At 44.2% G+C, this 25277-nt stretch overlaps 9 protein-coding genes across 9 annotated transcripts; 3 read left to right on the top strand and 6 right to left on the bottom strand.

Moving 5' to 3' along the window:
* Window positions 1-33: 33 nt before the first annotated feature.
* On the bottom strand, window positions 34-1623 carry V865_004180 (uncharacterized protein; the record flags this gene model as incomplete). The annotated part of the gene is made up of 8 exons (XM_066227965.1): window positions 34-216; window positions 273-367; window positions 446-501; window positions 583-689; window positions 765-786; window positions 857-920; window positions 987-1163; window positions 1272-1623. 8 exons carry the CDS (start codon window positions 1621-1623, stop codon window positions 34-36), a joined length of 1056 nt encoding a protein of 351 aa, XP_066084062.1.
* Window positions 1624-3957: 2334 nt separating this feature from the next.
* Window positions 3958-6533, bottom strand: V865_004179 (glutamate decarboxylase; the record flags this gene model as incomplete). The annotated part of the gene is made up of 15 exons (XM_066227964.1): window positions 3958-4114; window positions 4177-4284; window positions 4374-4716; window positions 4773-4839; window positions 4904-5075; window positions 5132-5263; window positions 5315-5382; window positions 5440-5482; window positions 5546-5640; window positions 5712-5828; window positions 5902-5958; window positions 6037-6097; window positions 6156-6183; window positions 6260-6390; window positions 6448-6533. The coding sequence occupies 15 exons, from the start codon at window positions 6531-6533 to the stop codon at window positions 3958-3960; spliced, it is 1665 nt and encodes a 554-aa protein (XP_066084061.1).
* A 744-nt stretch (window positions 6534-7277) lies between these two features.
* Window positions 7278-8463, top strand: V865_004178 (uncharacterized protein; the record flags this gene model as incomplete). Its single annotated transcript, XM_066227963.1, has 4 exons — window positions 7278-7801; window positions 7884-7930; window positions 8002-8290; window positions 8358-8463. 4 exons carry the CDS (start codon window positions 7278-7280, stop codon window positions 8461-8463), a joined length of 966 nt encoding a protein of 321 aa, XP_066084060.1.
* A 756-nt stretch (window positions 8464-9219) lies between these two features.
* Window positions 9220-9982, top strand: V865_004177 (uncharacterized protein; the record flags this gene model as incomplete). The annotated part of the gene is made up of 4 exons (XM_066227962.1): window positions 9220-9290; window positions 9362-9408; window positions 9505-9793; window positions 9886-9982. 4 exons carry the CDS (start codon window positions 9220-9222, stop codon window positions 9980-9982), a joined length of 504 nt encoding a protein of 167 aa, XP_066084059.1.
* Window positions 9983-10219: 237 nt separating this feature from the next.
* V865_004176 (uncharacterized protein) lies at window positions 10220-11811 on the bottom strand (the record flags this gene model as incomplete). Its single annotated transcript, XM_066227961.1, has 5 exons — window positions 10220-10754; window positions 10838-11025; window positions 11095-11561; window positions 11678-11742; window positions 11798-11811. 5 exons carry the CDS (start codon window positions 11809-11811, stop codon window positions 10220-10222), a joined length of 1269 nt encoding a protein of 422 aa, XP_066084058.1.
* Window positions 11812-12782: 971 nt separating this feature from the next.
* On the top strand, window positions 12783-19230 carry V865_004175 (uncharacterized protein; the record flags this gene model as incomplete). The annotated part of the gene is made up of 19 exons (XM_066227960.1): window positions 12783-13065; window positions 13117-13997; window positions 14066-14616; window positions 14670-14892; window positions 14976-15356; window positions 15420-15652; window positions 15715-15774; window positions 15830-16082; window positions 16144-16239; window positions 16296-16379; window positions 16442-17197; window positions 17260-17446; window positions 17505-17522; window positions 17579-17706; window positions 17773-17841; window positions 17904-18059; window positions 18129-18212; window positions 18302-18437; window positions 18503-19230. The coding sequence occupies 19 exons, from the start codon at window positions 12783-12785 to the stop codon at window positions 19228-19230; spliced, it is 5307 nt and encodes a 1768-aa protein (XP_066084057.1).
* A 206-nt stretch (window positions 19231-19436) lies between these two features.
* On the bottom strand, window positions 19437-21184 carry V865_004174 (uncharacterized protein; the record flags this gene model as incomplete). The annotated part of the gene is made up of 6 exons (XM_066227959.1): window positions 19437-19640; window positions 19717-20035; window positions 20099-20133; window positions 20212-20590; window positions 20683-20825; window positions 20954-21184. The coding sequence occupies 6 exons, from the start codon at window positions 21182-21184 to the stop codon at window positions 19437-19439; spliced, it is 1311 nt and encodes a 436-aa protein (XP_066084056.1).
* A 604-nt stretch (window positions 21185-21788) lies between these two features.
* V865_004173 (uncharacterized protein) lies at window positions 21789-22805 on the bottom strand (the record flags this gene model as incomplete). The annotated part of the gene is made up of 4 exons (XM_066227958.1): window positions 21789-21797; window positions 21872-21969; window positions 22111-22522; window positions 22791-22805. 4 exons carry the CDS (start codon window positions 22803-22805, stop codon window positions 21789-21791), a joined length of 534 nt encoding a protein of 177 aa, XP_066084055.1.
* A 405-nt stretch (window positions 22806-23210) lies between these two features.
* V865_004172 (uncharacterized protein) lies at window positions 23211-25140 on the bottom strand (the record flags this gene model as incomplete). The annotated part of the gene is made up of 10 exons (XM_066227957.1): window positions 23211-23266; window positions 23335-23425; window positions 23490-23600; window positions 23736-24015; window positions 24124-24278; window positions 24354-24442; window positions 24590-24715; window positions 24799-24874; window positions 24941-24984; window positions 25053-25140. 10 exons carry the CDS (start codon window positions 25138-25140, stop codon window positions 23211-23213), a joined length of 1116 nt encoding a protein of 371 aa, XP_066084054.1.
* Between the last annotated feature and the right edge of the window lie 137 nt (window positions 25141-25277).

The raw sequence follows: 25277 nt of genomic DNA, 5'->3' as shown, positions 1-25277 counted from the left end.
AGACCTTTCTGTCGATGTACCCATAAATATGATCTATATACCAGGCATGGCCACTTGCAAAGTCCTTCTCATCCTCCAACTAATCTCGAGGAAATTCGGTTCGTTCTCAGGTGTGATCAGTCCATGTCGGATCAGGAAATCTACATAAATCAGACCGCAATTAGGCTTCATATCTCCCGAATGAAGAGCTTCGATCAATTCGGGTATTGTAAGGAGCTATACAGGAAATCTCATTCAGCAAAGAGCTCAAGATATTACATGAAATGACTCACTGCGAATGACTCGACTTCATCGTCGTGAGGTTTGGGCTTGATATATTCTGGTGAAGTCGAAGGCGGTAATGGTAGATCGTATATGTATTCGACCTCTATCATACGTAAATGTTGTTTGTTAGACTCATATCAGAAACATATATGAGATCATTTGAGAGGGCAGGACAACTCACCAGGCTGTAAAAACCCATCATCTGTTATATAGAAATATGTAGCTACACCGCAATTCCTAATATCCATTGATCAATGTCAGTCCGTCGAGGATACTTCTGTTGAGGTGATAAGTGACAGTAGGAAGACCGTAACTCACTGTAAACGTTTTTTAACGAATTCCTCAGGTAAGCTAGCTTCTTCATCACATTCCTTAATCATCGTTTCTATAGGTGTTGATCCCGCTGTTATCCCACCTGCGACAGACTATGACGGAGAAAGCAGTACATCAATCAGCTCATGGATGTGACACATCATGTGAGGCTAATTGAGGGGACGTACATTGTCTAACCTTCCTGGCCAGCTATATCGCATAACAGAAACATCAGCATCTCTTCACTTTACGGATCACACTTCGTTCTCGATGAACTCACGTAGCTTTCGTTTTACTTCGTCTAGGTACCCAGACTTTCATATCCCATCCTTCACCTTCATAAGCTACAAAGAACATACTCTGTCAGCATCATACAGGTCACATCGATAGATACGGTGGATAGCACTTACCAGTCATATGTACACCGAAAGTCGCTAAACCGAATAAAGCACAAGCTGCTCTTTCCAAATTGAATGCTACATTTTTGAACGTTCCAGGACCTAGCATTAGGGGAGTTGAAGAAGAGTTGAATCCAAGATCTGATGATTTGGGTGAAGCGTATATCGTGTAAAGCTCGTTCCTCCACCCTATACATGATGAACAGGTAGATATCAAAACATATTCGAAGCACTAGATATCGCTGTGACGTATCGCAGTACTCTGTCCATAGGAGACAGAAGGATATGATAACCTACCAGCCAATGGTCCAGGGAACTTGCCTTCCTCCCTCCATCTACCGACCACCTCAGCCATAGCCTTACTTATCCCCTCTTTTCCTTTCTTGACCAATTCATCCTTGAAATGTACGCAAATCACTTCCGAGTGGAAATCACCCGTTTCATCAGGTCTACCTGTACTTTCCTCAAACTCCCATATACCCCTTACAGTCTGCATCTCACGGAGTACATCTTGTCGAAGTAATCCCAGGGGAGGTAACCCGTGTTGGAAGTCGGCGAGGGTGAGGTGGAATGGGACGTAGGATTGGGATGATGGGGCGTATGGGAAGTTGTCGACGACTTCGATCACGGGGAGGAGGGAGCGGATCATCCTGGGCCTATATTGACTGATTCTAGACTGTGAGTTGGTGATGTATATAAAACCTACTATCGCTCTATACGACAGAACTGTTCGGATCTATTGCGTTACTCGACGGAATGCATGATGGGTCATGTCCAAAGGTGAGCCGAATGGAGCCCCACACCGCACCCCATCTAACGACGTCTACCTTACTCTCAAGCCAGCTCGCGTCCATTTCAACTTAGTTCAACCCATGCCAGACCTACATCATCACCTTTCAATCTCAAATCTGACACCATATAATGAGAGGGAACATGGATACATCGCCTGGACTACAAAACACCATACAGCCAAATAGGAAGGACAAGAAGGACTTGCTGTATCAGAGCGAAATGAAATTCGATGGTCAGCTTAAATACGATGATACCCGTTCAAGTAAATGAAGCGACGATCAAGAAGGTAATGGTTCAGCGCGCCATGGAGTCGTGTTCGGTTTCCCTTCATAATCAAAGTGGGTACCCTTGATTGAGATTGAATGTGGAACTAGAAAGTCATCCGCAGGTCAATATATGAGAGATAGTTCAAAGAGCTCGGAAGTTCCTATGGGTAGAGATACTTACCAATTGACCAGTCCTTCATCGATCTCTTTGTACAGGAGAACAGGTCCAGCGAGGCCTATGACTCTCACTGACGTTAGCGATGATTATCTACATCCACAGTGAGCTATCATAACGAGAAACAAGCAACATAAAGATCATATAGAGTATTCAATTGATTGGGTTTTCTTCAATCGCCACATCAAAGATGCGAGATACAGATAAGCCATACATTGTATAATCATGATTATGGTGTGGTGAACAAGTTAGAGGACGAAAGAAGGTAGAACAGGATGATTCACTCACCTCGAAGAGTTTTGAAATGGGAAATCCTTTTGTCCGTCTCTGGGTTGAACAGATAAGGAGATGGGGATCCAACAAAGATGAAAGAATTATCTCGTCAGCTCAATGTCAATTTCCTAATTATGGAATCTCAATTGAACTGTTATCTGTATATGGTATCAAGTTGGAAGATTCAGATATATAGTGTACATCAACGCCTTTCACCAATAGCACAGTGAAAAAATTAGAGTTAACATAAAAGAATGGATTCATCAAGATTAGTAATGGGGGAGGATAAAACAAGATATAGACGAGGATGATATATCGAAGAGAATATGGTACTCACCACGTCAACATTTTGAATGATACTCCCCGTGTTACTACGACAGTGGATAAAGGTCAGTTGATACTATTCACAATTTCAATAGAATGAGCGAGAGAGAAGAAGAAGAGAGAATGATCAGAATCTAGACAGTTTAGTTATACTCTCATTCGTACTTTTGTACGTCGAGAGATACACGCTTTTAAATAGCCTTCATCATAATCGAGACAAGGGGACAGAAGTATCTGATGATCCTGAATGAGAACAGATACAACTCACTTTACTCGTAGCAGGAATGTTCGACTCGACTGATCAATCATTCATTGTGAATGACTTGATATAATGGAAAAAGCAGGAACGAACATGGATGTTTGTCCGTCTTGTTCCCCCTTATATATGTGTGCAGTACACCGTATGCATGTATACATGTGAAAGTTTGATGGCAAGAATACCTCGTGTAAAACAGCCAACAGAACCCACACAATCAACAACACACAGCAGCATCATGTCCATCAATCAATCAATCTTACATCTTCTGCTATTGTACTGTATTACAGAAGAGATCCAAGCTCAAACGAGATGCAAATACCACTAAAATATATCATCGTCAGATCTTATTGTTTAACCAAAGTCCTTTGCCAAGAGGTCTTTGCAGTTCGCTTAAACCTTGACCACAGTAAGATTGGTCATGTGGTGAAAGTCATGTCTGTGAAAAAGTGTTTCAAGTTGAGTGATGCTACGAAGCAACTGATATAGTATCTTGTCATGGTATCTCGTCGGATGTCATGCTGACTTTTTCTTCAGTCGAGCTGTTTGAACTGTTAAAGTACCTTTTAGAAGGATGGAAACCAAAGGATCCACCGAAAAGCAGATTCGGTACTCTACTGTATGAGTATGATTTCTCGACTTGTCGAGAAGTGAGATCGGAACTCTGGTATTGTATCAGAGTCATTTGGTCAGACAATAATTGATCAAACGCTGACACACAAGGTCGCACTCTGCTTGCTCGAACATATATCTGACACTATATGCATTTTCACTTTCATTTACATGTACAAGAATTGGGAAGCAATTTAGAAGACCAAAAAACGCATTTTTTCTTTTTATCTCAGAACAGACCAGCAAGAAAACAGATATTAGCGCATTGCATTGATAGAGATGATCTTAACAGGTCTTAGCATAAGTGGAAGTATGTTCAGAGATATGTTGAGTATCAAGCGTTCCACCTCTCTTGACGTCCACGGGGGAAGTGGTACTTTGTCTTCTGTTGGCTACAGACATGTGGTACGATGGTCCAGCTCCGTTGAGTAAACCTTCGGTACTGTTCAACGATATCAGCTTAGGTCTTATAACGATATGGCATGGGTCTAAAGAGATACGTACACTTGAATGATATCCAGGATGAGCTTTCTTGCTAGATCACCTGAGAGAGATTCTCGAACCACACATCGAAGAATCTCAGTATCTTCCTCAGCAGGTGGGAGAGGATAACTAAATTCAATCCTCTCGTAAGCGTCATGTTATCCGAGGTATCCTGATCAATCCGATATATGTATATTGAATGAATACTTCCCACTCACTTAGGTACGATCCACCCAATAGCTCTTAATTGACTTTGAATCCATTCCTGTTTGACCCTAGGGTACTTCTCTTTGATCTCGTCACTGAACCTGAACGAGACGACTGGCAATCCCTCGACGTAGTAAGTAGGGTCATCGATCTCAGGAACATGCCCATGGATAATATCAGATGCCGCTTTGGTAATGACAGGTGAGATGTTTGAAGCTCCTTGGTTCTTGGCTCGGTGGATCTGTGACAAACATACAAAGTACCCTGAAGCTTCGAGCGCTCTAGAGATGAGTCGCGCTTTGGATAAGTTGTTCTCGTTGATTCGCTTGTATCCTGAGAAACCGAGATTGAGGACTGACAACACGCATTGATCAGTGTTCAAATCCTGCGCATAGGGAATTTGCACTCACAATGGAACATTTGACTCAGCACGGGGAAAGCTGGTCGACTGAAGTTGAGGTTGAAAGAGTAGTCTGTCTGGAAGAAACTTGGAGTCAACTATGTCCTATTCCATCGGTCAGGCAAAGACAATATTGCTCACTTGACCGAGGTAGTGCAATTCAAAAATCAATTCTTTAGGCAGGTAGTCTGCACTTCTCCAGATGATCCAGCCGAGACCGACTGATGCGAGACCGTACTTATGACCTGAGGCGTTGATCGAGTTTACTCGGGGTATTCGGAAATCCCAAGCAAGTTGGGGGTACACGAAAGGTCTATAACCGTCAAGTCAGCCAGTATTCGCAACAATCAATTCGGCAGATCAGCTCACGCAACGAAACCACCTGAGGCTGCATCCACGTGAATTGGAATATCGATACCGGTTTCTTCTTGGTATTTATCCAATTCATCGGACATGCCTTGGACGGACTCAAAAGTACCGGTATAGGTGGAACCCATGATGCTGAATATAATGTCAGTGATATACCCTACAGCTGAAGAATATAGTACTTACACGAATATACCAATAGTGTTCTCATCACAGTATTTGACAGCTTCCTTTGGATCCATCACGTAACCGGACTATATTGAATGCATTAGCTTCAAGTTTGCATATACCTTTTCTTCAACAGGACATACTTTCTCGTGGACTGGTACCAGTCTAGCTTCTACTTCGAAATATCTATATGTCAAGACAAGTCAGAGATATGAAAGAATTGGTGGGAGCGAGCTACTTGTTACTCACCTTGCAAACTTTTCCAGGGCGACTTGAGCTTCAGCACCCATGACGATATTTGGGCCAGGATTATGAATATCTTTGCCGGCAGCCTTCATCTTTTCCTATTCGTACGAAGGTATGAACAAGTGTCAGATCGTATGAGTTTTCCCTTTCAGAGTGATGAATGACTTACCTGCCATCGCTTTTTCAAGGCCATACCTCCTAACATGATAGCTTCGGATGAACCGGTGGTAGCTGTACCAAGAGCAGTAGCATCTTTGGGCGCGTGCCAGAGATGGGAGATCATGGACTGCAGATGTATATATATCAGCTTAGCAGGGATGAAAGTCTTTGATCTAGTATTTTACAATATGTGAACTCACGATACATCGTTCATGAATCGCTTGAGCAGCAGGATACTCGTCTTGGTCGACAAGATTCTAGGATGGACAAATCAGCTACAGCGTTGGCTACAGATAGGCTGGTACTTGACTCGGTAGCTGATACACTTGACTCACCTTGTTGAGATTCTCATACATCAATCTGTTGCATTCGTCAGGTACCCAAGTGTTGACGAAACTATTGTTCCATGGGTAAGCGAAATGTGCAAAGCTATAGGTAAAAAATTTATGCTCACCTTGCAAGGTTCATGTTGGGATTACCGTCTGTTCCGATGGTAACAAGGTATCAACATCAGCACAGGTGCGTGTAAGGTATAAGACGGAGTTACACGTCGCTTACCCAAGAGCAACTCATCGTGTAGAAGTTGATAAGAGACTTTGGCATTTACACCAGTCTCGGGGATGGAGTAACGAGGCAGGTCAATTTCGACATCGTATCGAGAGGTATAGGGGATATCATAGAGAGTAGCTCTAAGACAAATAATCATCAGCAATGACCAGCAATTAGAAGTTAGATCATATACTCACTTTCTATCATGAGTATGCTTCCTCACGGGATGATCCCTGGATTCATTGATGATCTTCTCTGCGTCTACGTGTTGAGCCAAAGCCATTTTGTCTTGATTATGGGAGGTGTGAATTGATCAAGTGAAGAAAGAAGTACCGGGGAAGAGTGTCGTTGGTAAGTACCTATTTATATCTTGTTATCTGTGTATCCTTGGTTCTCGGACGAGACGGTCTAGTCTAGTCTAGCAGAAGAGAAGATGATCAATGCGAGGCGATGCGTTGTAAAGTCGTGTTTGACTATTAAGCGAGGGTTCCTTTGGGAGGATGGGTTCTGTTTCTATCAATCGGATCAGTACCCGCATTTGCATCTCAGTACACAACTGCTCTCGCTCTCATCGTCATCGTTCTATTTTCGGTTTCTGATATTTGACTGATTTACCTCCACTCCAAGGGGGATTAACGTAATCTCGGCTGCAGCTTACCACGTGTTTCGCAACTCACTCGATGTGAATGAGCCCAGATGTCGATCCTTTTCCTAAGCTGTAACAGATCTAATCGTTTGATCTCTTTTCATTTCATACGGTCCACGTCCTTTCTGCGTTTGAGGTAATCAATGCTAAGTGAGATGAGATTTGTATCTATACGCTGGCCTGATTTTGTTCCCAACGAAGATCTCTACTGACAAAAGTCCTCAGAAGTATAAATTACTCTCCCAATCAGCAAACAAAAACAAACAAAACAGAATAAAAGATTGTAGTTGACCTAATCCTCCTACACAAGAGATAAGTTGGCCTCACTAAATCCTGAAAAAAGAAAAGGTCAAATTATATCAAACAACCGTCGATGGAACCATGGCCAAACTAAATTTCAATCCACTATGCCACACTCTCTCAATCATATTGACCTTCTCATCGTTCGTCTTATTGATGGCAGTCGTCTTCAACAATGCACCCCTGGATCACGAACACTCCACATTGGAAGGTCAGATGAACTCTAGGTTCTGGTTATTGGTAGTTAATCAGAGTACTGATGCATCGACGGTCACTTTTGATCGTCGTACGAACACTGATAGTAAACGACAATCTGATCTCACACAACTAGATTATAATCTGAGAAGATCGACAATTGATGAACCTGAGGAAGCATCCGTACTTGTGAATTCAGCGAGAAACGAAGATGATGCTGTTCACGATCAAATGGATAAAAGGGCAGGAGGCTTACACGCATATGGATTTGGGATTTGGGGATGGTGTGAATGGTCAAATGCAGATTGGACAGGGTACGCAAAATGTACGAAAAAAGTATTTTGGTCATTACCTAAATATGCGGTACCCTCTTGGGATAGTATTGACCAAGTCATGAGGGGTCTACCAGCGTAAGTGTCATTAAAATCATATACTCGTTCATGTTTCTGTGAATGAAGTGATTGATCCTGATGTTCGCTACAACGAAATCAGAGCGATCACCAAAGCTACTTCAATCACAAGCTTCTTCCTACTTTTTGGTAAGTCACAATTGCATACATATACACCTCTTTAGCTCATATGACATACAAACGTACTAATACTCCCACAGCTCCCTTCCTAGTTCTCTCCTTCCTAATCCTCCTTCTCTCCACTATCCGATTCGAGAAACCCTATCCCCCCTGGCCTGTCCCTCCCAAATCACAATGGCCAAAAGGCAAGGAGATGCCTTCGAAACGAACCCGAATAGCGTGGATCTTGAGGGATTGGCGCACCCACCTCATCTACTTCATGTTGATGTTGGTCTTTTGTCTACCCACGATCGTCACCGTCTTAGTAGGGAAAAGCGAAGTGAATGCGAATGGAGGGCTGAAAGCTGACACAGGATATGGTTTCATATTGTAAGTGATCGAGTCATTTTTAGAGGAAAATCGTATCATGCTGATTTGAAGGATCGGTAATGAACAGCTTATGGGTAGCATGGGTATTCCTGATGTTCTCCCAGGGACTGTGCATGTTCAAATACGGTTTGATATATAAGAGGAAAGAAAGGAGTAAGCAGTCGACTGGATAGATGGTCGTCGATTCACAATTTGATTCATACATGCATGGCTGTCTGATGATTTGGTATCGGATGTATCGTCTGGAGGAACAGAACCATGTGGTTCGTGTCTTGGTAGTTCGTATTAATATCATTAAGCAAGCGTGTAATCAGAATTGGCACACCTTGAGATCGGTCGTTGAATCAGACCGTTTCACATGGTTTATCGTATTATCCTTTATGACCTTTGTATAGATATGTACTGTATCAAACCCTCCGATCCTTTCTTATGCTTGTCTACCAAGACTTGCATCAGACTTTCGTATTACTGGCACAGTCATGGTTTATTAAATATCAGCATCATCTTCATGATGAGTGGGATGATATCCTAAATTGACTGCCTTGCATATCATTGAGATATACAGTAACATAAAATACCTAATCAAGGCCCAACTATAGAAGTCCGTACACATAAACAGGTAAATCACTAGCATTCATATCCATACTCAGAATGGGCCATCATCGATCCCATTCCCAATCTCATTCAACTTCCGACCGCCACCAGAACTCACCAATCAACATCTAACTTGTATTCTCCTAACCCTCACTTCCACCTTGTTCCTCTTCTTGATAATACTGTATAACGTCCCTTTCTCATCTAACGGTACGGGTGGTTTGGGAGATAGATTATGGTTGGTACAGTTGACTAGCAAAGGGACCGAATATGGTTTCGGTGTATGGGGTTGGTGTGAGTGGTCAACCAATAGAGGTGCAACGGGAGGGAGTTGTATGAAGAAATCGTTTTGGAAGATCCCTGAAGATGCTGGAGGAGATTCTGTGTCATCACTTAATTTACCTTCGTAAGTCAAATCCATCGTGATATGACATGGTATATATATCTACTTACCAAGTGAATATATATTCTCTACAGAGAGATCTCACAGTCTTTGTCGATATCAGCATTCTTTCTTGTATTCCGTAAGTCTTCCACCTGATCTTTTTGAAGCTGACCTGAGAGGAGATATACTAGACTAATCAGTCCTTCCTCTTCTTTCCTTCTGTATTTACTCACAGTATTAATCATCTCCACCTCCTTCCTATTCAACCTCCTCTTTGCCCTCCACTTCCACTCCCCTTCTCAACCATCAGCGAACCACAAGATATACTGGCTCCCGCCACGTAAGATGGAATTTCGTACGTGGGTAGCATACAACCTACGTAGTTTCTGGTTGAGACTTCTAACTATTATTTTCATATCCGCTTGGGGATTACCGGTATTGATCATTGCTGGGATTGGGGTGGAGAAGATCCAGGGAGATGATGATGGCAGGGTTGAAGTCAAGTTAGGAAGTGGTTGGACAATGTAAGCGATTCCTCCGGTCCAGCAATCGCACGAGACCAGACGGTTCTTGCCAAGTACAATATAGTTACTGAGGAGGGTGTTCACTCTTTTAGGGCATTAGTAGCTATAATCACTCTAGTACTCGTACAAATTAGTATCCCCTTGGGAGGATTGTGGAACGATTCGAGACGATCTGGGAAGAAGCATTAGTTGGAATTAAGTGGGAAAATTAGGATTGAAATGTGGTGTTAACGACTCGAAAAAGTAAAAACACCTGACTGACATAGGTCGTTAGTTGACATACAGTATCAGCAGTCGATGGCACATACTGCTTCAACCTACTGTATGACACGGCGTAGTTGAAATCTATTCATGAAGCATGCATTGTCCTGTATATGATTGATCTAGATGCGATTAATTTCCTAAGAGTCATCGAAGTCCTCACCCTTACTTATCCTTCTTAGCCCTTCTAAGCATTTCTCGTCTTTTCATCCCGGCCTCCACTCCAATCCCACCAAATACCACTCCAACGCCTATCCATTGACCCTTCGTCAACTGATGTTCAAACACAACCACACTAAGTAACATCGTGAATAATTTCCGAGTGACTGTAACCATGACTAAAGTCAAACTACCGAAATGTTGGATAGTCTCAAATATGAATAGTTGTCCTAATCCACCTAAGAGGGCATAGGCCAGTAGGGGTGATAGAACGGTTGGATGGGAAAGGATGAACGATATACAGTTGAGTATTTCGGGTTTGGCGAATGATATTGGCATGGTAGATTGAGAGGGGGAAAGGGGGAACGGTAAGTGAGATAAGAGCGATAAGGGATGGGTAGGTAGTGGAAGTAACAGTAAGGGAAGAAGGAGGAGTTGGGTAAAGAATGACATGAAGAACATCATTTGTTGGCCTGAGAATTGAGGATAGGTCGAAAAGAGCTGGTCCTGAGTGGAATTGGTCAAACCATCTATGAAAAGGCTGAGAAGGAATAGAAGATTAGTTCTATGACAATTTCAATCTAGTGTTCATCATTTTCTCATACGTCAAGTCAAAATGCTCACTTTACACCCAATAACCAAAGTCCCCATGCACTATCATTCCCACCCTTCTTCTTCTTCCCACCTTCAGCTAAAAGCATGAACAAGCTTATACCAACAGTGACAAGTGCCACTACGACGTATTTGTGAGGCGAGAATCTGCGTCGGTATAGTAAGACGTTGAGGAGTAGTACTGGGATAAGTTTACATGACTGAAGGATTGAGTCCAAGATCAGCGCTTTTGATATCCAGGCAGTATGATAGTTGGAATCACGACTCACCTTCCCTAATACCATGGTAGGATATGATATATGCCGCAAAGCTAAAAACCCAATAGGTCCAGCTAAAGTCTGAAAAAGCGATACCTGCAACAACAAAGCAGGCAGACTTTTCCTCCACGATTTATTCCCTATCTGCGTATGTTTTTTTGATGAAGTATGTCCATTCTGAGTAATCTTCGAATTGTCTTTCTCATTGTTATTACCATTTTGCTGTGTCCTCTTTTCAACTGCTTTTCCACTATTGTCCGAAGTGAACAAGAGATCAAAACCTATTATTTTTGAAAGCCCCTTATTGAGATTACCCGCCCTCCAAGCGTTGAATAGCAAGTAAGATAATGCGGATAAGGACGATGCTACCGCCTGAGCGTAATTTAGGAATAGCGAAGAAGGGAATTTGTCGCCTTTTGTAGGGTGGTCGACGGGGGAGGTATGCGGATGAGGGGATGTAGAGGGGAACGGAGCTGATACTACGGGCGAGATACAAAATTAGCATTGATTGTGATGAATTTGCAAAATGGGTTGTAACATGACAGGTCAAAGGGATATCGCCAGTTTGCAGGATGGATAGGAAAGTGCAACTCACGTCGTTCTTGCGCTATGGCCCAAAGTAGAAAAGCAGCATATACACCTGATATACAGATACCAAGTCTAAAGAGAGATTCATGTCAGTTGCAATGTCCATTCAGAGCGGTCCTCAACTTACCTAAGGACACCCATCGTCTTCCACACCAACAAGAGATACGAGAGGATGTTGGTTATACAGACGTTGACAGAGGCGCTGAGGTGTTTGCTTGTTGGTTATTCTCTATGACGTGTAATACACGAGTGAGAGTGCAGGATCGCTAGACTATAGCTCTCTTCAAGACTGGGTGATATGTTATGCTGCCTTGTCTATGAGAATGGATGTCAGAAGTCTTTTCGAAAAGTCGAATTCAATCAATTTTGAGTTGTGCCAATGCTGCTCAACTCTGAAACGCGTCCAACTTTTGGCTCCAAGTTCCACGTCACAGTTCAACCACGTTTCAGGTTCAGAATCCCTGTGGTGGAAGACCGTGTCAGACGATGATATGAACCGCATCAAGCATGATCCTCTACAGCTACAGCATCCACATCGTTGTTCCTGCCACCTCTATGATCATAATGCGCCAAGACCCTCGTCCCATCGTAGTGGAACGGTTCCCAGATAGATGTACTGTATATGCTTACTCGGAGATATCCCAAACATCCAACAAGGCACGGTTCATCCTTGCGGAACAACAAAATCAATTCAGTTCAGTTGTGTGGACAGGTTCCAAGATCAGAGCAATAAACTTGGACCATAGACGGGCCATGCACCATAAAGATCCAGCAGCCGTCAGGAAGACGAAGGAGGGGATGCATGGTGTGAGGTCAGGCTTTGGAGCGTGCTTGGAATGTCGATGAGTCGGGTTCCTCCATCATGTCTCATCCCACAGATAGAATGGTATGATGATATGATGATATGAAACGCACAGATCCCCTGTATGGATATGATCGTGATCATCCACTGAATGTATACTCGATTTGCCACTTGAAATCTATCATCTAACTATCTTGTTAGTAGCTTATTGCCATTCAACATCTGAGTATCCCCAGAGGTATCACCAGAAGAGTACACTTTTCCAGTAGGATAGGGACAACGGCATGCATCCGACAGCATTCATCGTATCATGTCCGACACATTCACCATCACTGTGGATATCCCTCAACTCGGACCTATAGAAGTAGAATTACCAACGGGAAGTACAGCTCAAGATGCAATTGATTTAGCCTTTCTGGAAGCGGAAGAGCGATACGGAGAGGAAAGGCTTGTAGAGGCCTTACATGATGAAGAGGAGAACGAGTTGGTATGGGAACGCGAACATACAGGTGATGAATGGAGATTGAAGGAGAGGAGGGAAAGGGAGACTGGTAAATGGTGGGATGAAGAAGAGATCTTGAATTATCGAGATAGTGAGTTGAGCTATTATACCTTTAGGATACAAACGCTAACATGATCATCAGGTTTACTGGAGCCTGAGAATGTACTGATACACTCTACAACGTCGTATACTCTAATTAAACCTCATACCCCTATCCTTAAAATATCTCTCACTCTACCTACTACCACTTCGATGACTCCTCTTGTCACTTCTGTGCTTGTCCACCAAACCACCTCTTTCCTTGATATCGTATCCACCTTAGAACATGAGCTCGGCCTACCAAAGACCAGTGATGATCTGCTGGGACCTTTATCTACTCGACAGACGACCAGCCGATCGAGATCAAGCTCGCTAGTTGACCATGCAGAGAGCCGAAAAGGGACTGTAGATATCGTACGATGGAAATTAGCTGTCGGAGAGCGGACTCTGGATCCCAAGGATAACGTGCTGAGCTTAATGCGGGGGCGAGGGGTAGATCAGATCCAAATGAGCCTGGACGACGATTGGCTGTTTGAGAAGCGAAAGGATAGAGATGAAAAGCGAGAGAATGCTTCAACAGAGATTGGGTCTGAATCACCGAAATCAACCTTGAAAGCATCAACTTTTCAGCCTCAGGGACTTGACACGTCAACATTATCTAAAAAACCCCAACATGCGCCAAGAAATAGCTTGTCCGAGCTATTCTCGACTTCTACCCCTCGGCCGTCTTCTTCAGCGACTTCTAACATCGACGGACTGCCCAACGGCAGCTCCCGAGACCATCGCGAAGGGGATAAAGTAGAGCTTTATCGAGTAAAGAGCAGAGATGGGAAATTTGTGCATATATCTCGACCTTTAGCTATAATCGAGGGAACTCAAGCGCTAGCTGAAGATAAGAGAAGCAGTCTCGATCCGCCTATGACCGGTGATGGCGAAGTCGAGGTGGAAAAAGAGATCAATGCTGACAGCTGGGAGCACTTATTGGTAAGTTATAATCACAACAAAGTGGTAAAAGGTCAGGTGAAAGTGTAGTGACTTACCAACCTCTAAAGGACGATCTCAATCCGCATGGAGACAAGCGAGAAGCCATGTCTTCGCTCTCACCATCTCGCAAAGCGTATCTCCTTGCTCAACATCATCAAGGTACACCTGCCATACCTTCCTCTCCTCCACCCGTTCAAGCCATCTCCCCACCTAGACCAACAACTTTCATATCTCTTTCAACCGGTACAAGTGCCGGAATCTCTTGTCTTTTACCGCAACTCACTGGTTCGCCGTCGGGTGGAACAGGCTCTACACCTACTACGCCTAATAGAGGCAAGGAAGGAGGTTGGAAGAGGTTCTCCCTCGCTGGACTGGGTGTATGGCATAGTGATAATGGCTCACAAAGCGATAATCATCTCAGTACGCCTCTGGCAGCAGGCGAGGAAGATGTCACTACCCCTAGAGCCGAGCCAAGTGCAGCCGAGAAAGCTTTAGGAGAAGTAAGCGAGATAAGGCCCATGGAAAAGCAGGTGACAGGTGGGGTATGGGCGTGGTGGACTGGATCCAACAAAGCGGATGAAGGTACTCCTGCGGGATACATAGAAGCTCTAAAACATTCGTAAGTCACCTTTTATGCCTGTAATTCACCTTAGTAATTGATGATTTGATCAGGAGGAAAAACCCTCAATCGCTACTCAAGCATCTTCTGTCACTGCGAGTAACCCTATCCACTGTCAAATTATCATGGATCAACGAATTTATCCTGCTTGATGGTCTGACCGCCATATCTAGTTTATTAGAGAAGGTCGCTAGAGAACCTAGACAAAAAAGTGATATAGGAGAACAAATCATAGCGGAAATAGGGAAATCGTTGAGGGTTCTGATGAATACCGATGTGAGTATAGTGTACCTGCCCATCTACTGTGATTGTTCCACTTGATGATAGGAGGACAGAATTACTGATTCTCCTTCATTCAGGTCGGATTCAACGCTACTCTGTGCCATCAAACTCTGCTTAACAACCCCGTCCTTTCTCTCAGAACACCCTCTTATCGAATCAGAAATCAGATGCTTGATCTGCTTACTGCGATGGTCACGCTTTCCCCGGATACCGGGTCAAGACTTGTGTTAGATGCACTGTCGGAATTAAAGCTGGTGACCCAAGATAAGTATCGCTTCTCTTGGTTTGTCGAAAGTATGAAGCCCGTTCAAGACGAAGAAGAGAATCAAGGTGTGTGGGAATGGCGTACCGGTGTAGTAGCGCTGTGCAGCGCATTATGCAATGCCAGAGAAGAGGTCGAGGAGCGACTTGAATTGAGAGGCGAGTTGAAAAGACGTGGATTCGTTAAGACGCTTCAAGTGAGTCTCTTTTGTTTCCTTCCCAAGATCCGCAAATGTAACTAATGGGTGACTGCATGACAGGACTTGGAGATCCGCGAACCACCTTCGAATTTCTTGAACCAGTGTACCCATTATCTGGATGATCAAGAGGACGATCTAATGGAATTCAGAGAACTGTTCCTTGGTGAAGTCCAAAATGCTGATCTGGCCGTCGCTGTCGGAAGATTACTGAGTATAGTCGGCGGAGACCAAGTGAAAGGTCTGGTAGGCGTAATTGAGGAATTGGCAGAGATCGCTAGCACTCCATCAATAAGGTGAGCTCTGCAATTACTCTGCCAAAGCTAAGCTAGTGAAACTGATCGTCTCATATTTATAGGGATACAGTCGGTTCCATTTTATCCTGTTTCGCTGGACATCTTTCTAGACTTGATGATCTGTAAGGCAGCTAGAAGTTGCACCAACGTTGGGATGTGCAGCTGATATCCTGTTAGATCGGTAGATTGGTCTGTCCTACTGCGTTCATTTCTTGTTGATCTGTACGACATATTGCCTTCTCGAGGAGAAGGCTCAAATGGCATTACTGAAGGAGCTTTGATCGAATCGTTCGTCAGGGAAGTACATGCTTTACAGTCTCAAGTGAAAATTGTGGAAGATAGGAATCAACTCCTCGAAAAACAGGTAGAAGGGCAATCCGCGGAATTGATGGTGCTGAAAGAGCTACATGGGGACAAGTATGATGGAGAGGTGAGTGAACACGGCATCGTCCGAATGGAAGCTGGCTGACATCATGGTATGTACGGCGCAGGGCGTGGTGCACCATCTAGTGGTGAAAGAAAAGGAAATCCAGAGGTTACAAGTTGAATTCCAAGCTTTGAAAGAGCACATCGGTCCCCAAAAAGATGTGGGTAATCTTCGCAGGCAACCAGGCCGCTCGCTGACCTATACTCATTTCTGAAGTTCGCAGTGAACAATGAAATGCGAGATAGGGAAAGGTTGAGATTCGATGCTCTTATGGAGGAAGTGAGCGAACTTAGGAAGAACGTGAGTCATGCTCATATTTCACCTCGAGATATATCGAAAGTGAACACTGATGCTTGTCCCAGATTCATATCGGATATGAGGCTCTTCTTGAAAAGCAGAAAGAAGTGGGTTATCTTGAACGAGCCATCGAAACTATACAATCTTGTTTTACGATTCAGACTCGACACCGGGACGAGGACGCGGGAATCAAGGTCAAATTCGATGCAGATTTTATCGTGAATGAGGCGGTCAAGAATTGGAACCAGCAGGAAGAGATGATTGAAAATCTGAGAAAGGAAGTGGAGCTACTCAAAAAATCAAAGGAAAGATTGACAGAGTTGAAGATCGCAATCTCGGATAAGAAGAATATCAATCCCTCACCTGCTATCAACTCTCCTGGTCCACCACCACCGCCTCCTCCTCCTCCGCCTCCCCTGCCAACTCCTGCATTACCAATATCGGCGTCGATACCTCTTCTGAACCTTTTGCGGTCCAAGACACACGCGGCTGCACCACCTTCGCCCCCGCCCCCTCCTCCACCTCATATGCCTTCTTCGACTACTGTTGCTCCCCCGCCCCCACCTCCGCCTCCACCATTACCGGCCACGACGCAATCTACAATATCTGCATCTTCAATAGCACCAACTCCTCCACCACCACCACCACCTCCTCTTCCTTTGGCATCCCTCAACTCATCTAACAACATGCCTCCTCCTCCTCCACCTCCCTTGCCATCCTCCAAGGCTCCGATGCCTCCTCCTCCCCCTCCGGCCGGTGCTGGACCCTCGAGAGGGTTCAAGCTAACCGCTGATGCTATCTCTTCACAACCGAAACTAAAAGTCAGTCTCTTTCCCGGAAAAGACCCTTAAGGGAACTCAATCAGCTGACTATGACTTTTTAGCCGTTCTTCTGGTCCAAAATGCCTGCATATGCAGTAAAAGACACCATTTGGACGTCTCTTCCCGGATCAGATGGTCTTGATCTAGAGTTCCAAGATCTCAACGAGGTATTTTCAGTCGACAATGGTGCGAAGAAGCTGGATCAAGGGAAAGGGAAGGGTAAAGAGGTCGTAACGTTCCTGGACATCAGTGAGTTCCTTATGAATTGCCTCAGTCACGATGCTGATAGGAGCTTCCGATCGTACAGCGCGGTCAAACAATATTGGTTAGTCGCCGAAACGAATCTTGTCTTGATTGGAAAAAGCTGATGGCCGTGCTCAGGAATCATGTTGACGCGATTACGACTGTCTCCATCCAAGATACGAAGAGCTATCATAGAAGTGGATGATGATCTGCTGGATATCGATGATCTTGCGACATTGAGTCGGATGCTGCCTACTGCCGAAGAGGTGAGTCGTCCCGCTTCCCCGGAGGTCTGATATCGCGGATTGCATAGCTGATACACTTCGATCCAGGCCGAAAAGATCCGATTGTTCTCCGGAGATATATCGAAACTCTCCAAACCAGATCTATACTTTAAGGAGGTCAGTCCTGCTATCTTCCCTTGCTTTAAAGTAACGTCATCTGATATTCCTCATGTTGATAGATATCTTCCATACCGAATTTGAAGCTCCGACTTGAGACTATGGTACTCAGGAGGAAGTTCGAAATGATGCTGAATGAAATTATGCCTGACTTGATGATACTCAAAAATGTCGTAAAGGAGCTTAGAGGAAGTAACAGGCTGAGAGAGGTTCTCAAGGTGAGCCTTCCCTTAACAGTTGACTCCGATATTGTTATCATGCATGAGCTAACGCCACGGACCCAACAGGTGGTCTTGGTTTTGGGGAACAGATTGAATGGTGGAACGTTTAGAGGTAACGCAGCGGGATTTCAGCTGGAAGCGTTGTTGAAGGTGAGTTAACGAAATGCATTCAGTTTATTATCGTTAATTATGGGCTGGTGAGGGGAAGTGGATGAGCTAATGGCACACCTCGGACTTAGATGAAAGATACTCGCACGGCTAAGGGTTCAGGTTGTCCTACAATGTTACATTACTTGGCCAAGATCTTACTGAGAAGGAACCCGGATCTGGTGATATGGGGCGAGGATGCTCCGGCTTTGGAACCAGCAGCGAGAAGTAAGTAATCGTTCATTCTCTCCTACAAACCACAAGAAGATGCTGAATGTCGAATGGCCACCTAGTCGTTATATCAGAACTCGCCTCATCGATCAGCGAGATCTCATCATCGCTTGAGGCAGCACGATCGTTCCATCCTTTACTTTCTGCCCAAGACAATCTTCATGAGATTCTCAACTCATTCCTATCGGAGTCGAGTCCAAAGGTGACTCAACTCAAACTCACATATGAAGAAATTCGAACAGATCTCGTTGGCTTGTTGAGATACTTTGGTGAAAAATCAGAATCTGAAAACGATGTTGAGCGTCTGTTCGGTTTGTTATCTAGCTTCTCAAGAAGTTTGGAAATCGCTTCTAACGAAATGAGCATCACGATGTTGAAAGAGCAAAATACTGGTACTAGCGTATCTACAATTATCTCAAATGCTTCTACTTCTACTTCGGTATCGACGTCTTCCACAATCCAAGTATTCCCTGCTCCATCTCCACCTCCTAAGATGAGACAGCCTTCGATAGAAACCATATTGAAACGTCACGAGAGATTGGGAAGTACTATCAAACGCGGACAGGTTGACGAAGCGATCAGGACTTTACATTCTGGTAAGACCCTGAGGAAAGAACGGAGACATGGGAATATGTCGACTTGGGGTACTTTGGGTGTACGAACGGGGACGCTAGGAAGGAAGAAAAGTCAAGGATCGGATGATAGAGTGAGATTGAGTAAGATGTTCTTGGATGGTGGGGTGGGTGGGAGTGTCAAGGGGACTATCGGGAGTAGATCGATTAGAGGGTGATCAGAACGTCTAAATTCGAAATATATCGATCCCTCACAGGATCATGGCCAGATGATGTACCACTGGTAAGCTCATCCCTTCCTATCCCACTGGGATGAAGAATTCCAGAGCTAATGCTCCCTGTTGGGCTTCTTAGTTTTGAATATAATGCTCCTTTAATAAAGGTTTAATTGCATATCATAATGCATATTCATCGTTATCGCAAACTACTTCCTACGTTTTCTATCTTTCTCTCTATCCCTGTCGGACCTGGATGACCTATGTTTACCTGATCCTGATCCTGATCGTGATTCTGATGATCTTGCTGAAGAACTGTGTCTTTCTCTATCCGATCTTCCTGATCCCGACCTCGACGAAGATGCAGCACCACCAACTCCCATAAGCCATTTAGCATACCACGTATCGGCTCGCTAATTATGAACATTATAATACACTAATCAGCTTTTCTCAAAAGCGACTGATGTGATCTCGATAAGTTAGACTTACATTTCTCTTCTCTGTCTTTTTCGTCATTAGCATAGCGAACCACCAACCAGTCATCCACAAGAAGTACGTCGGGATATAATATTGGATCAACCCTATCACAGATATTATACCAGGTATGGAGATACTTTCGATGGCACTAATCAAGTAACGCCATAACCATATTGCCATGGTACAATGCCAAATCTTCATTTGTCGATAAAACCCGGATGAGCTTTCTTCTTTGGATATGAATGGCCGGCCTAGGGTGTTGATTGTGGAGAGAGTTAGGAAAGCCCAGACTAGGATGTAACATGCCATTGAACCTAGGTAACCTATCCAACTGTCGGACAGGAATGAGAATCATTAGTGGTTGACGCACAAGTAAATTGGACACGGAACTTACAATAAACCAGCTGTGATAACTCCAGCTAATATTGCCTACAATCATATGATACATGGCATAGTTTCAGTAAGAATAACCTCACTCAGTCATTGTATGTGGGCATTGGAACTCACCATGTTCTGACTATTCTCACCACTCATCGAATCAGGTATCACCGCACTAATCATCATCGATACCCCTCCAAAGAACGAATCGCACAGTAGACTAGCTAAAGTCTGATCGGGCGAATCCTTAAACGGAGTGATGAATAGTATGACGGGTAGGAAGAAAGACCACAATGCGCCGAAATGATAATACGTCTGGAATAAGAAATTCGGTATGAGTTGTAAGGCCGATACTATCACGAAGACAGTCAAGAGTGATTTGACTTTGGGGGCTTTTCGACTGCTCTCGAACCCCTGTTGCAGTTCGTCGAGGCCTGTGCCGAAGAGGAAGAGGAATGAGAGCCAGCGGGAAACGAAATCGAGTGGCCACTGAAAGAGGGGTATGAACCTAGATTCAAAAGTATGATGTAGTTAAAAAAAAGTAATCGCTAGATTGGATATAGATTGACCAGATCATAGGTTGACTGCGATGCGACTTACGATTGTAGCAACCCTAAGGCTATGATGAACAACAAGAATTTACTAGGCTTATTGGGTAATCCGAATTTCCCAAGGAAAATCCTATCTGCAAATTCATAGAAAGTTGGATTATATCTTCTGATCGTTCGATTCAGTTCTCTTTCCTATATACACATATGTAAAGATCAGACCAACAACTTAGATCCAAGATTTGTCATGGTGGTCTTTGATCGATCGTATTTTGTCCAGATAATTGGGGTTAAGTCAAAATGAAATTGACAACTCAACTCACCCCGCCAAATAGATCAGCCACAGAGTCATATACCTTCCCAGCACCATCTCCAACAGTCTTAGCCGTATCTTTCACTTTTCTCTTAGCATCTGAACGATCACTCCCTCTTTCTCTTGAAGATCGCTCCCGGTCCCCATCACGACTGGATTTATGTTTCTTACTACTACTACTACCATCTCTACCCGAAGAACGATGCCGGTCTTTCTTCTTGTCTTTAGAATCACTCGCCATTCCGTTCAAGTTTCATTCAATCAGATAGAGTTTGGAATTCATTCGCTTGAAACTGATAACATGGCCAAGAGGTGACAATTCAAGTATTAAAATAGCAAAGCAATGCACAGTTGCATCAATCTTGTCCATCTCAATATGGACGCCTATATATGTATCGGACCATGAAAGGAGGTCCGGACAAAGGGAAAGACATAGTTGAGCTTGTCGTTCTTTGTAATCTCACATATACCTTTGAAAGTTGACATATCCTTGATGTATACTTATACGTGTTGAAAGTGCATGTATCTATGATATACCGCAGAGTTGCAAGTGCAATCAATGCATGCATTTCCAACCTGCTTTACTTTATCATATAATACACAAACATACAAATCCTTACTATTTATTTCTTCTGTTTTCAATTTACAACTCTTCATTTACTTGTTTTATGACGTTTCCATTTCTTTTCCTTGTTGTTCATCTAAGGTTGCTTTCTTTTATTTTTGCATTATTTAATTGTTGACATATTTCGCTGATTTGTGTATACACGGGAAGTTGCAAGACTGGATGAGCTGACGAAAAAGGTAAGAGTAGTGAGGTGTTTATTGGGATTCAAAGGTCCCTTCTACTTGTTCTACGATGGGTTAAGAAGAAAATGATCAGCATGAGGTATAACATTCCGGCTGAATGCTGACTATCGTGACTCACAAAGTTAAATCCGTGCTTGACTTTCGAAGGACTTGTGGCCAAAGGGGGAGATTGGGCGATGCCGTATGAGGTTCTAGCGATTTGAGCGAGGTCCACCCCTAATACAAGCATAAGAGAATCAGTGTCAGTGCGAAACACGGCATACAGAACCGTAAGTGGTAGAAGATGATTTGACAACGGTTGACAAATTGTGAGGCTTTGGAAAGGATACTGGTGTAGGTAGGATACACCTTACTCACCAGCCTTATGCCATCCACCTCTGTATTGAAGCGCCTCCTTCTTTTCCTCTTCACTATAACTGCTCATTCTTCTTTGACCTTGATTTGGTCTATCGAGACTACCCGTAGATTCCGCAGGGGATCTAGCGATATTCCCTTCAACATCGTTATTCACAGTATTACCTCGAAGTTCACCAATACCATCATTCTCGTTACCCTCATTTCGACCTTTGGCTTGGTTTTCACCTCGAGCCTCGTCGAGTTGGAAGATTTCTCCATTGGCATCTTCCATTCCTGAGATTTCATCTTGACCTTTAGTCTTCCATGATCCCCAATTATGGGCGCCGTCCCCTCCCTTATGGGAGAGCTCGGTCTTGGTCAGACCAGAGCGGGAGTGTCGGTCTTTAGAGATCGCAGCGGGGTTTTGGGCTCTCTGCAGGAGTCATGGATGGAAAGGGTGATGATGACGATGAGGAGGAGATGGATGGGTAATATGGGATACGTGGGGTGTTATACGAGTGTGACACACACACGAAGATAAGACGACCAGTGGGAAGGCAAGATAGAGGCAATAATACGTTGGCCAAAGAAAGGCAAAGATAAGGAACAGTGTCAGGGGCATTATGGGAGGGGCAAAGCATGACCATCTCGTCAGCTTATGGCTCTCCTTGGCACCGAGTAGACACGACTGAAACACTGACCTCTGTTCTAGTCATCTTGCCGAAGTGCTGTGGGTGGACACGACCGCTACTATCAAAGTAGATATGAAGTGAGAAGGATGTGTTATTGCTTATGTGTATGAGTTCTGGCCAGTGGAAGTGGGGATGTAGAGAGGAGAAAGACGAGATAGTCCAGCACGACATACGGTATATATACTGTGATAGGATAGGATGTGATATCACCTCACCCCCATAGACTAGTCAACTGATCACGAGACATCTTGCCATACTATGCACTCGGAATCACTCGGTACATCACAACCCCAGATTGGCGTTCCTGGTATCCTGTCTAACCCCATGGGGGTAATGCGGCATTTATCTTATCAGCGCATGTGGCTGCAGCATGATCATGTTGTCATCTATGTGAGTCAAATGCATTGTATATCTATGTCTTATGCATCGTTATAGTTCATCATGATGCGATGACGATGGATGGTACCCAAATATATCCCGCAGTTCTACGGAATAAAAAAAATGGCATCAGCAACAGCGCAATAAACTGTCTCGGGGTCAAGGATCTACTCACTCTCCTGAGTACCATCCGTCACTTCCGTGGGCATCACAACCGAATATTCAATGTACATGTCACCCTGCGGTACATCCGAGTATGCAGGCATCTGTCAAAGTCATGCTACAAATCAGCTTCGACCAAAAAAGATCTGCTTTCGTCAGCTGACTTACCCCTTCGCCCTCTATCACTTCCACTTCACCAGGTTGAGTGGTACCTTTCCTCCCTATGGGTATAGTTCTTCCGTCAAGATGCGTCAAATTACGTTCGAAGCCAAGTAGTGCCTACAGATTTTGTCCAGTCAGCGATATCCTTATAGATTTGAGTATAGTGTGAAGCATTCAAGCCCATGGATGGAAATGAAAGACGTATACCACCCGAAGAACAGCTCCAGCAAGTATGGAATTTGCCTCACTCACCTCAGCAACACCCAATACAACCCTCCCCGTGATACCCCCCTCCTTCCTCCCCCAGCCACCTTGCCCTTCTTCCCTCCTACTTCTAACCCGCACCACCACATCTCCAGCTTCCCATTCTGTACTTTCATCCGCTTCCCCGCTGAAAACTTCTTCGAATCCTTCAGGTGCACCTGCAGGTATATGTACAGCTAGTGTATGATCTGTATCTATCACTTTGTTGGATTTACATAGGTGACATGGACGGGTTATCCGTTTGCCTTTACCGTTACAATGGTTACATCTGGATGAATAGTAGCTGAATTAGCATGAGATTCAGTTTACCTGATGGCTGAATCATAATCATGAAGTGATAGCAATACCTGGGCAATGAAGGAACGATTTGACTTACTGCATCTGGACGTTCGTGAACATTCCAGGGAATACCTGATGTCTCTGAACAGTCATACCCCGTCCTCCACAATGCTGACACTCATGTATATCCTTGTCCGACTCGGCTCCTGATCCATGGCAATGCGTGCATATTATTTTACGCGGTATCTGAAACTGTAATATTGATTAAAACACAGTCAGTCTCTCTAGTCTAGTATCGAAAGACACCATATAATATGGTATACCCACCTCAACAGTTCTTCCCGTGTACATATCCGCTAAAGAGACCTCTAAATTCGTTATTAAACCTGGACCCCTTTGTTCCTGTGGCGCACCTCCTATGAGATGTAAGATAGTCCCACAAATCAGCTATCAGCCCTGTTTAACGTCTCGCAGGGGGGTATGTTCATCTTCATGCAGTATAAGACGCCTCCTCGTCCAGTCATCCAAACTGAAGCTCGATTCGATGAGACAGTTATACTCACCTCCGAAGAACCGGGCGAATGGATCCTGATTTCCAGCCTGTTTCTTTGCCTCGTGCTGCTTTAACCCTTCTTCTCCATGCCTATCGTATATCCCTCTTTTCTCCGTATCTGACAGCACCTCATAAGCTATTGTTTGGATGTGGTATATAACTCAGTCAGCTTAGGGGTAGATATACAACCTTCGACAGCTGAGATTCAACATTACCAACCTTTCGATACTTCTATAAACCTCTCGTGAGCTGCTTCATCGGGATTTATATCGGGATGAAACTTCTTTGACAATTTCTAAACGAAGAGATATATCGCATATCAGCTACAGCTATTCCTGTATGCGGGGAAGGTACAACTCACCCGATAAGCTTTCTTCAGATCAGCCTCAGAAGCATCCTTCTTCACTATTTTACATACCTCATATCAGTCCAACAGATCAGGAAGGCAAACCAACAAAAGAAACTCGACTCACCTCCCAAAACGCTATATAGCGATTCCGCAGCCAAACATCCCGACAAGAGCACCAACGACAGCACGAGCAAGAGACTCGAGGGGAGCATCTCAGTGTAGATGGATATCCAGGACAGGGGAGAGACGACGAGCCAGGCCACGGGAGGAAGCTGTTAGACAATGATATATCGGATAAAGTACTTGCAAAGTCTCCAATTTACGAGTGCAAGTGGACGTGGAAGTGTCA

The sequence above is a fragment of the Kwoniella europaea genome, chromosome 1, assembly GCF_036810445.1.
Source record: "Kwoniella europaea PYCC6329 chromosome 1, complete sequence".
NCBI classification, from domain to species: Eukaryota; Fungi; Basidiomycota; class Tremellomycetes; order Tremellales; family Cryptococcaceae; genus Kwoniella; species Kwoniella europaea.
The sequence above is the reverse complement of the archived record's forward strand: the minus strand, read 5'-3'. Positions and strand labels throughout refer to the sequence as shown.